At 39.6% G+C, this 12,158-nt stretch overlaps 1 protein-coding gene across 2 annotated transcripts in view; it reads left to right on the plus strand.

The window, feature by feature from the left end:
* The window catches only part of TMEM259 (transmembrane protein 259), a 38,814-nt gene that overhangs the window by 4,560 nt on the left and 22,096 nt on the right, over positions 1–12,158 (plus strand). For both annotated transcript variants that reach the window (XM_034442524.3, XM_034442525.3), the window contains exon 2: positions 3,340–3,612. In XM_034442524.3, coding sequence (XP_034298415.2) covers positions 3,340–3,612 — 273 coding nt within the window. The remainder of the gene's footprint in view (positions 1–3,339; positions 3,613–12,158) is intronic.

Consider the following 12,158-nt stretch of genomic DNA (forward strand, 5'->3'; position numbering starts at 1 on the left):
AGGTTCACTTAACCACTTTGTTACTAACTTCACAACTGCATTGATTCACTTAACAAGTATGGCAAGAAAGATTGTAAAATGAGGCAAAACTCAAATACTGTAACTTGCTTGCTAAGCAATGCTTAGCAGGCTCAATTCTGGCTGTAACTTGAGGACTACCTGTAGTTACAAAGGAAGAAATCCTCTACAGTTTGCTCAGAAATGAACTGGACTGGCTGAGAAGAAGGAGAGAATGCTGTCCTAGAAACTTGTTCAGAATGGAAAACCCTTTTTTTATAATGAACTAACAGAATTAGATAAGATATTAGCAGGGATAGAAGAAAAATTGATAAAGAAAACGTACAGCTACTTATTAGGCATTAATTTGGAAGAACAAATGAAGGAGACAATGATAGTATGGGCAAAAAACTTTGGTTATACAATTGAGTTAGATAAATGGCAGAAACTGGGGGATAGGAACTGTAAATTAACAATGTCAACCGCATACAAAGAAAATTTGTATAAGGTGTTTTATAGATGGCATTTTGCGCCAGGGAGATTGGCAAAGATGTTTAAAGATAAGTCGGCTAAATGCTGGAAGTGCCACCAGATATACCTGGGTCATATTATCATATGTGGTGGACATGCTCAAAAGCAAAAATATATTGGACAAAAATACATACATGACTGGATATTGATTTAAAGCCAGAAATTTTCTTGTTGGGGATTTTACCCGAAAAATATAGTAAGGGGAATGCATATTTAATTATCCATATATTAACTGCAGCTAGAATTGTACTTGCACAAAACTGGAAAAGTGAAGAGATCCCCACAGATGAGAATGTGGTCAGGAAAATATTAGAATGTGCAGAAATGAATAGTCTTAACGCTAGCAATTAAGGAGAAAGAACAAACTGAATATTACAGTCAGGTCCAGAAATATTGGGACATCGACACAATTCTAACATCTTTGGCTCTATACACCACCACAATGGAGTTGGAATGAAACAAACACAATGTGCGTTAACTGCAGACCGTCAGCTTTAATTTGAGGGTATGTACATCCAACTCAGGTGAATGGTGTAGGACTTACAGCAGTTTGTATATGTGCCTCCCACTTGTTAAGGGACCAAAAGTAATGGGACAATTGGCTTCTCAGCTGTTCCATGGCCATGTGTGTGATATTCCCTCATTACCCCAATTACAATGTGCAGATAAAAGGCCCAGAGTTCATTTCAAGTGTGCTATTTGCATTTGGAATCTGTTGCTGTCAACTCTCAAGATGAGATCCAAAGAGCTGTCACTATCAGTGAAGCAAGCCATCATTAGGCTGAAGAAACAAAACAAACCCATCAGAGAGATAGCAAGAACATTAGGCGTAGCCAAAACAACTGTTTGAAACATTCTCAAAAAGAAGGAATGCACCGGTGAGCTCAGCAACACCAAAAGACCCGGGAGACCATGGAAAACAAGTGTGGTGGATGACCGAAGAATTCTTTCCCTGGTGAAGAAAACACCCTTCACAACAGTTGGCCAGATCAAGAACACTCTCCAGGAGGTAGGTGTAAGTGTGTCAAAGTCAACAATCAAGAGAAGACTTCACCAGAGTGAATACAGAGGGTTCACCACAAGATGTAAACCATTGGTGAGCCTCAAAAACAGGAAGGCCAGATTAGAGTTTGCCAAACAACATCTAACAAAACCTTCACAGTTCTGGAACAAGATCCTGTGGACAGATGAGACCAAGATCAACTTGTACCAGAGTGATGGGAAGAGAAGAATATGGAGAAGGAAAGGAACTGCTCATAATCCTAAGCATACCACCTCATCAGTGAAGCATGGTGGTGGCAGTGTCATGGTGTGGGCATTTATGGCTGCCAATGGAACTGGTTCTCTTGTATTTATTGATGATGTGACTGCTGACAAAAGCAGCAGGATGAATTCTGAAGTGTTTCGGGCAATATTATCTGCTCACATTCAGCCAAATGCTGCAGAACTCATTGGAGATGCACTTCACAGTGCAGATGGACAATGACCCAAAGCATACTGCAAAAGCAACCAAAGAGTTTTTGAAGGGACAGAAGTGGAATGTTATGCAATGGCCAAGTCAATCACCTGACCTGAATCCCATTGAGCATGCATTTCACTTGCTGAAGACAAAACTGAAGGGAAAATGCCCCAAGAACAAGCAGGAACTGAAGACAGTTGCAGTAGAGGCCTGGCAGAGCATCACCAGGGATGAAACCCAGCGTCTGGTGATGTCTATGCATTCCAGACTTCAGGCTGTGATTGACTGCAAAGGATTTGCAACCAAGTATTAAGAAGGGAAAGTCTGATTTATGATTATTATTCTGTCCCATTACTTTTGGTCCCTTAACAAGTGGGAGGCACATATGCAAACTGCTGTAAGTCTTACACCGTTCACCTGAGTTGGATGTACATACCCTCAAATTAAAGCTGACAGTCTGCAGTTAAAGCACATTGTGTTTGTTTCATTCCAACTCCATTGTGGTGGTGTATAGAGCCAAAGATGTTAGAATTATGTCGATGTCCCAATATTTCTGGACCTGACTGTATATGATATGGGACTTATTTTAATCAATGGTTAGATAACAAAAATGGAAGTTAGAAACAGGGAAACAAAAGAAAAAGATTAGTAAAATAAAGAAGATATGTTAAGAGAGAGAAGCAAATATGATTATTATGTTTAATATTATCATTTTAATACTATAGAATTAATGTTAATGAAATGAATATTGTTGTAAATCTTGATTATCATTTTACAAAGATATTTGTACCCGGACGACAGACTGCTTAATTGAAGATGGAATTATTATATTAAAAAATAAAAAAATTGAAAAGAATGGAAAACCTTTGAAAGAACTTTATCCATGAGAAAAAGCAATTATGGATGGAAGGTGCATGGAGTCAGAACCAAAACTGAGCCAAGTTTTAATTATTTTATAACCCCCATTTATTTTATGATGTTTTTATTCATTGTTATTTTATAATTTTGGTCCAGTGGTTGAGACACTAGGCTAAGAAGCCAGGAGACTGTGGGTTCTAGTCCTAATTTAGGCGTGACAGCCTGCTGGGTGACTTTGGGCCAGTCACTCTCTCAACCCAACTCACCTTATAGGGTATTTTGGTGGGGAAAACCGGAGGAGGAAGGAGCTCACCACCTAGAGCTATTTATAAAAATAATAAAGGTGGGGTATAAATAAATAAAAATAGGACAGACTGCGTGTAATCAGATTCCTTTATAGAATTGAAGCTTGATGGAACATTCATATTTGCCTTCGAGAGGCTTGGGAGACGGGGAGGCTGCAGTGTTGTAATTTGTTATTCTTTGTCTGCCAGGCTCTCTTTGTCCTCTTCATTCTGGCATACATTCACATCACCTTCTCCCGTTCCCCCATCAACTGCCTGGAACACGTCCGGGATAAATGGCCACGGGACGGCATCCTACGAGTTGAGATCCAGCGCAATTCCAGCCGTAACCCCGTTTTTCTCCAGTTCTGCGAGAGTGAGAGGTTTCCAGGCATGGTGATTGAGCCTGCTGTTGGGGAGGAGGAGGAAGAGGAAGAGGAAGAAGAAATGACCGTGGAGATGTTTCAGAACAGCTCCATCAAGGTACCATGAGGGAAAAGAATGTTATTTTGTTAATGATTATGCTTTTTCCCATTCACCTTCCCAAACCATGAATATGTTCATTGTTGGCACCAAATGATTGCCCTTTGGCCTGGTCTAATATGGCTAGTATTATGTGTGTGAGAGAAAATTCCTTACATTCTTTAAGTAATTAAATCTGTTTGCTTCCAAATGTTCCTTATGTGCTTTTGTCTCCACTGAAAAAAATCCCCCAATTGTAAATTTCAGTGAGAGGGGAGATACTTCAGCACCTGGTTCATTTGGGTTGCTCCTTATTTCCTTTTAAGCTGTCTTTATATCGCTTTGTAAGATGTGCTTGCTGGCAATTCAAAGCTATAGTTAATATAGTTATAAATTATAGTTATAAGAGCCGAGGTGGCGCAGTGGTTAGAGTGCTGTACTGCAGCTACTTCAGCTGACTGCTAGATCAGCAGATCAAATCTCACCGGTTCAAGGTTGACTCAGCCTTCCATCCTTCTGAGATGGGTAAAATGAGGACCCAGATTGTTGGGGGCAATATGCTATTTAGTATACTGTTGATTGTTGTAAGCCGCCCAGAGTCCTCGGAGAGTGGGCGGCATAGAAATATGATTAATAAAATAAATAAATAAATAGTTATTTAGACAGAAACATTCCTGTGGCTAAATGTCTATGGAAGATTCTTAGTTATCCAGGTCATAGTTATCTCAAAGGTGTTGTTTTTTTTTCAAAAGGCAACTGGACTGTTTTTTGAGGAAGAGGATGTTTCTCTTCTAATCTAAGAAGTTTTGAGATTCCTGTTGTTAATTGACCCCAAGGAAAACAGTTTGGAAAATGCCATGAAAGTACTTTCTGGAATACCATATAAATAAGAGAAGTAGATTAGAGATGGCAGGCAGGCCGAGTTGCAGTAATGTTTTATTGATCATGGCCATACATTTGTCCTCAAGAATAATCAAAAAGCCTTGTTGAAAACGTCCGGACCAAACGTAATTTCTAATGTTTGATTTTCCCCCTTACCAGAGGGATCCCCCTTGTGGAGTACTGTGAAGCCGTTACCATGGCAACTCCACTGTGCTGCACAGTAGAAGCCGTTTTAAGGCACAACAGGCTGTATCATAACAGAACACACACTCCGAGTGGTCTTACTCCCACAGTATTTTTTTCCAGAGAGTAAGTCATCTGTGCACCAAGTTTGGTTGAAATTGCTGAAGGCGTTCGAGAGTTATGTTGGAAGATACACACACACACAGCCATTTTTATGTATATATAGATATAAAGAATGTCTCTGTCAGACTGTAGTTCATTGAAGAGAGTCAGGATGGTGAGTTGTGAAATATTTAATCTGATAAAAAGACACATTGAAAGGTGACATTTTGTCCTCAGATAATCTGTAGAGCTCTCACGTGTAAGGAACGAGGGCAGATCTAGAACCAATGAATAGTTGATTCAGAGAAGTATTTGAGAGAAACGTCCTCCCTGAATGATGAAACGGAAACTGCCTTAAGAGGCAGCTTTTGCTACTATATTTAAACAGAAGTTCAAAAGGCTATTAAGGGTAAATAGATCCAGGGTCCTACATTAAACAGGTATTAACTGATCCTCCTGGTTTTATACTTCTGGATACAGGTTAAATTTAGCTATCGTAGACCTTCAGCAGACCTCTCTTATTTCTTAAACGTTGATTTGAAAGTGTTTTTTTTTTTCTGGGTCCAATTCTGTGAGTCATCATGAAGGGCTCTATTTATTTAATGATAGTATCTCCAACCTCTCCTTTGTAAAAATCACAAACTGTAAAATAAACATATCATAAAACAATGGTACATTGATTTTTTAAAAAACTTTTAAAGGAGTTGAATATGTTAAATGGTTTAGAAGTCTAGAAATGGTAAATTAACAGTCTCTGTATAGCAAACAAAGAACCATTGCAGCTCCAGAGCATTCTATTACTTAGGAGAAAACTAGGATAATTTGTTATTTATGTATATATTGTAGAATTGTACAGTATTAGAATAGAGTAGAGTAGAGTAGAATACAATAGAATACAATAGAATACAATAGAATTCTTTATTGGCCAAGTGTGATTGGGCACACAAGGAATTTGTCTTTGGTGTATATGCTCTCAGTGTACATAAGGAGAATAAAATACATTCATCAAGAATAAAAAGATACAACACTTAGGGGTGAAATGTTCCCGGTTTGGACTGGATTGCCCGATCTGGTAGCGATGGTGGCGGGTGGTTCGGAGAACTGGTAGCAAAAATCCCTGCCCCCCCCCCATGCCCAGCTGAACTGCACGATCATCAGAGGCTTTTTTTTTTTACTTTTGAAAGCATTTTTTTCTGCAACCTCTTGGCCGAAGAGGTGGTAAAAAAAATGCTCTGAAAAGTCTGACGATCCCAGCTGAGTTGCCTGATCGTCAGAGAGGCTTTTCAAAGCATTAGAAAAAATGCTTTGAAAAGTTAAAAAAACCCAAAAAGTTGGCCACGCCCACCCAGTCACATTACCCCCCCCACGCCACGCCCACAGAACCAGTAGTAACACATTTTACATTTCACCCCTGCACTTAGTGATAATCAAGGATACTAATAAGCTATCAAATCGTACTAGGAAACAAAATATAATTGAAAGAAACAACATGGTTATAATAATAAGTGGAAAGAGATAGATTCTAGTAAGGAAGAGAAGAATAATAGTAATACAGTCTTAGTACATTATTTGACAGTGTAGTGGGAATTGGTTGTTAAGCAGAGTGATGGCATTCGGGAAAAAATGTCCTTGTGTCTAGTTATTTTGGTGTGCAGTGCCCTATAGCATCTTTTTGAGGATAGCAGTTGAAACAATTTATGTCCAGGATGTGAGGGGTCTCTAGATATTTTCTCAGTCCTCTTTTTGCTCAATTCTAGAAAAACTACAATACAGTACAGTAAAATCAGTCATACAGTGTGTGTGTGTGTGTATACCATGTTTCCCCGAAAATAAGACCCTGTCATATTTTTTTGAACCTCGAAATAAGCGCTTGGCTTATTTTCAGGGAGATCTTATTATTTTGGGGCGTGTGGAGCAAGATGGGGCTCCTCTTGCCGTCTTACCTGATTTCCAGCTCTACGTTTAAATATTTTCGGGGAGGGCTTAATTTTGGGGGGGAGGCTTATTTTAACGCATGCGCTCAAAAGCCCGATTGGGCTTATTATCACCATTAAATGACAAACAGACATGTGGGAGCTGCCACCCATCTAATTCAAGGACAAGTTTTCAAAGCATATGAATCCGGCGGGGTGGAGACCAGCCATCTGAGGGAGGGTGTTCCTGAAGACAAATGTCCTAGACCCCAGCATGTGACATTGGTTAATTGATTCAGCCTTGGGTCACAAGGCAAAGGAGGAATTCCTATACATCTTAGCTAGGTATCTTGTGATAATTTGTACACCTCTGAGCTCTGTTCTTGTAAACAGCTTGCACTTGAGGTGTCATCTTCTGCATTGCTGCAAAGTGTCTAATGCATCTACTTTAGAGGTCCTCCTCAGTCTGCAGTCAGGGGAACTGCATTACATCAGTTTGATGCTTAGGAAGGTGGTGACTTTTTGCAAACTGGAAAGCAAGTCAGTCCGTGGCAGTCAGAGGACATAAATAGGAAATTGGGAATGAGCTGCCGATTAGCTCTGAGTGAAATGCTGTGGGGCCTTTGAATCTTTGACATCAAGTTGAGTGCCTGACAGGGATGCTACTTTCTGGACATGGGTCACGATGAAGGTGGCCCCAAAAATGGGCCAGCAATTTATCTGTCCTTTAAAAAAAAACCAGACATTTCCAGTATTTTGGCTCTGAAGTTAGGGACGGTCTCAGAAACTGCCACATCCTGACTTTGCCTAGACCAGAGGTCTTCAAACTTGGCAGCTTTAAGACTTGTGGACTTCAACTCCCAGAATTCTCCAGCCAGCAAAGCAAAGCCGGCTGGAGAATTCTGGGAGTTGAAGTCCACAAGTCTTAAAGCTGCCAGGTTTGAAGACCTCTGGCCTAGACTGAGCATTTAATGTCCTCTTCAAACAGGGCTTCTCAGCTGCTTGCATCCTAAGCTCATAAACAGTTAGGATTTTTCTGCACTTGCTTCTCTTGGCTTTTCAATAGATAAACTTTGTGATTATTTTTTTAAAAAATTGATTTGAATACTAAAAGCAAATGCAAATTTAAGTCAGAAAGACCATGAGAGGGAGAAAGAATAAAAAGTGCAAGGAAAAAAAGAAAAAAGCAAAGTAAAAAAACAAAGAAATATTTAAAGAAATGACTTCTAGTCGTTAAAAGGCTGTCTATTTATATAATTATTTCCATAACTCATGATTAAGGTCTTAATGTTTCAAATTTATCTGGACCCTTCATTCATTTCTTGGATCAAAGTCTAATTTAGTTTTTGCCATATACTCCAGCTCTTTAAACTCTTAAGCTTATGGTTGATTTTTCTTTTGTTCAAGAATCGAAGCCCTTGTACCACATAGCTTTTCAAACTTGTTGGCTCTGAAGATCTCTAATAGCCCTAAAGTGTTAAATAGTCAATTTCTGAAAGTGGTTTGAAAATGAGTGAACCTGATGTCCTATAAGCAGGGGTCTCCAACCTTGACAACTTTAAACCTGGGGGACTTCAACTCCCAGAATTCCCCAGCCAGCTTTGCTAGGGGACTTCAACTCCCAGATTTCTGGGAATTGAAGTCCCCCAGGCTTAAAGTTGCCAAGGTTGGAGACCCCGGCTTTAAAAGGTTCCATCACGGTTGTGAGCTGTTGTGGGTTGTCTTCTTTTCCCGGAACTCAAACCTATGGGAAACCGCCGTCCTGTGGTCTGTTTGAGAAGAGTAGCCATTCGAGCCACAGGAGGGTCACTTCCCATCCTCTCCTTATCTGGGGAGGATTGTAGAACCAGTCAACTTGCTCTTTGCTACAGTCATTGCCTCCAATCATTTGGAGACATGCTAGTTTACCATGCTCTCCTAGAATTTGAACTTTGTGATGTCTTTAACTGTCACCCTGTCCTTCAGCTAATTTGGGTTTGCAAGCACAAATCTACCTTTTCCCGATGGGAGGATGGTTGAAAATACGATCTCCTTCTACTCATGAAATACAAAAAAGCTGCAGAACCCATGGAGAAGTCTGTAGAGATTCTCAGTCATCCAGGTCATGGTTGTCCCAAAGGTGCTTTTTCAGGAGGCAACTGGACTTTTCTTGGGTTTTTTTTTTCTTTTGAAGAAGTTTCGCTTCTCATCCAAGAAGCTTCTTCAGTTCTGGCAGGATAGGGGGGAATAGAAGGATTTATATACCTTGCATTATTATCAGCTGTCTGCAAGGAATAGAAATCCTTCTATTCCCCACTATCCAGTCAGAGCTGAAGAAGCTTCTTGGATGAGAAGCGAAACTTCTTCAAAAGAAAAGGAGCCTTGGTAGTACAGTGGTTTAAAGCACCCTGTTATTAACACAGCTGCCTGCAATTACTGCAGGTTCGAATCTTACCAGGCTCAAGGTTGACTCAGCCTTCCATCCTTTCTAAGTTAGGTTAAATGAGGACCCAGTTTGTGGGGGCAATAAGCTGACTTTGTATAAAAATATACAAAAGTATGAAGGCTATTGCTTAACGCATCGTAAGCCGCCCTGAGTCTCCGGAGAAGGGCGGCATATAAATCCAATTTAAAAAAATAAAAAATAAAAAATAATTAAAAAAAAAAAACAAAGTCCATTTGCCTCCTGAATAAGCACCTTTGGGACAACACACGGAAAACAACAGAAGCTTAGCTTAAAAGAGGCGTATATGTTTCTGCTCTGTATGGTTATTGATACCGGTAGGTACCTCTAATTGCTTTGGCAATCCGTATTCAACCTGTAAAACCAGAAGATTTGCTGACTTAAGCTAAATCTCGGAAGCAGGTTTAAACAGGATGATGAATTATGCAGGGGAAGGAATATATGCAAATTCTCTTTAATTTACATAATTAGGGCACACATGAACTTAAATAAAACTTCAAGGCACGTATTACATAGATGATTAAATCCGGTGAGATCTGAGCAGCGGGAGGAATGTGCGTAACGCACACCTCTGATTTATATGATAATTATATGGATAATTAATTTACTTTTCATTTGTCTTGAAGCTTCGCATTGATTTATAGGGTGAGGAAGACGTCAGAGTCCACTTGTCCTGTTTTTGATTATGTATAGATGCATTACAACTCCCCCCACCGCCCCGTTATGCTACGTTAATGCTGCAGACTCTCTCTGTGTTCTGGTACTGGAAAGCATAACTCAGCCTCTGGGTAATCTGAGTCATCTGTGCCATATAAATTTAATTTATTAGGGTTGGTCACATAATCCGCTAGTTGTTTAGACTGGATTTGGCATTTTTAGCTACCTATCGAGTCTTTCCCAGGGATAGACTTGAGATAGACAGATGTTGTTTGCTGGTGGTATTGTTATTATTTATTTATTTATTTATTTATTGGTTCGATTTATATGCCGCCCTTCTCCGGAGACTCAGGGCGGCTTTCAATGCATTAAGCAATAGCCTTCATACTTTTGTATATACCTGCTTAGTAGGGCTTTTGGGCCCCCCTAAGTGGTGTTCTTTTTAATACAAAGTCAGTTTATTGCCCACACAAACTGGGTCCTCATTTTACCTACCTCGAAAAGATGGAAGGCTGAGTCAACCTTGAGCCTGGGGAAATTTGAACTTGCAATAATTGCAGGCAGCTGCTGCTACTTAACAGTACTTTAGTCTGCTGCACCACCAAGGCTTACTATTACTATTACTATTGTTATTGTTATTGTTGTTGTTATTATTATCATCATCATCATCATCATTATCATCATCAGTGTTTCTCAACTTTGGCAGCTTGAAGATGAGTAAACTTCAACTCCCAGAATTCCCGAGCCAGGGGAAAATCTGGGAGTTGAAGTCCATAAGTCTTAAAGTTGCCAAAGTTGAGAAACACTGATAAATGTTATTGGTGCTTAGCTAACCTTTTTCCAGAGGTGCTATTCAGCATGTTCTGACCGGTTTTGAAGAACTGGTAGTGGAAATTTTGAATAGTTCGGAGAACCTGTAAATATTTATTTTATTTTATTTTATTGAATTTCTATACCGCCCTACTCCCGAAGGACTCAGGGCGGTGCACAGCCATGAAATAAAACACATAGATATACAAAATTTAAAATCGAATAAAATGAATTAAATAAATTTGGCTGAATTAATACCCATAATTTAAAATACCCATATTTTAAAATACATTAAAAATTTAAAATTTACACTTAAAAGAGAGAAGATTTAGGCGAGGCCAGCTTGATGAAATAAAAGCGTCTTCAACTCGCGGCGGAAGGTGCGCAGATCCGGAATCCTCCGTATCTCTGGGGGGAGCTCATTCCAGATCGTCGGTGCCCCCACAGAGAAGGGGGTATTCAGTATTCTCCTTTAAGTATGTTCCTTTAAGATACTACCTGACCTCATCCTGTGTGAGGAAAAAGTATATCAAGGGTTGGTTTGAACCTAATTAAGGGCTTGCCTTGCATGGCAAAAACCTACCTCCGAATGGAAAGAATCTTTTAGGAGGAACTTCCTGATTGAACTCAATTTACTTTTTAAATTCATGTCCTTTTCTTCATATAATTCCAATATATTCTTTCCGATAAGCTTCGAGAGAAGAGATTAAAAAAGCGGTGCAGTGTTACCACCACTGTTTCAATTTTCAATGCTAAATGACAACCAGCAATAAAATACTGCCGTGTGAATGTTTATGATCCCAATGGTAGATTTATGTCCTCTGCAATACCTTTCCCTTTTCTGAATGAAGAATATGTGGTGTTTCTAGTTTGCATTTTTTTTTATTTGATTTATATACCGCCCTACTCCCGAAGGACTCAGGGCGGTGAACAGCCAACAATAAAATACATACATACAAAATTTAAAAAGCAGAGATAAAATCAAATTAAATAGTTTGGCCCAGACAAATTTAAAACCCAATCAATTTAAAACAAATTTAAACTTTGAATATTAAAAATACTAAAAAATATTAAAAATATTAAAAATGTTTAAAAAGAGGGAGAAAGTTAGGCCAGGCCCGCCTGGTGAAATAAAAAAGTATTTAGAGTGCGGCGGAAGGTGCGCAGATCCGGGATCCTCTGTATCTCTGGAGGGAGCTCGTTCCAGATAGTAGGTGCCCCCACAGAGAAGGCTCTCCCCCTGGGGACCGCCAGTTGACATTGTTTGGCCGACGGCACCCGGAGGACCCCCTCTCTATGAGAGCGTACCGGCCGGTGGGAGGCTATTGGTGGCAGTAGGCGGTCTCGCATTTTATATCGAGTACCTCAATACTCATCATTAATTGGTTCCAAGAGGCGCAATGGCTAGCAAACAATTTTTTCCCTTAAAGAATAACATAGTGAGTCACAAGGCAGCCAACACTGACATGTTTTTATTTATTTTTTTATTTTACTTCAAATTTATATACCGTCCTTCTCCCTAGGGACTCAGGGCGGTGTACAGCCAAGTAAAAACACATAAATACATAATACATAAT

Source organism: Pantherophis guttatus, chromosome 1, assembly GCF_059756535.1.
Source record: "Pantherophis guttatus breed Tessera chromosome 1, ASM5975653v1, whole genome shotgun sequence".
Lineage (NCBI taxonomy): Eukaryota > Metazoa > Chordata > Lepidosauria > Squamata > Colubridae > Pantherophis > Pantherophis guttatus.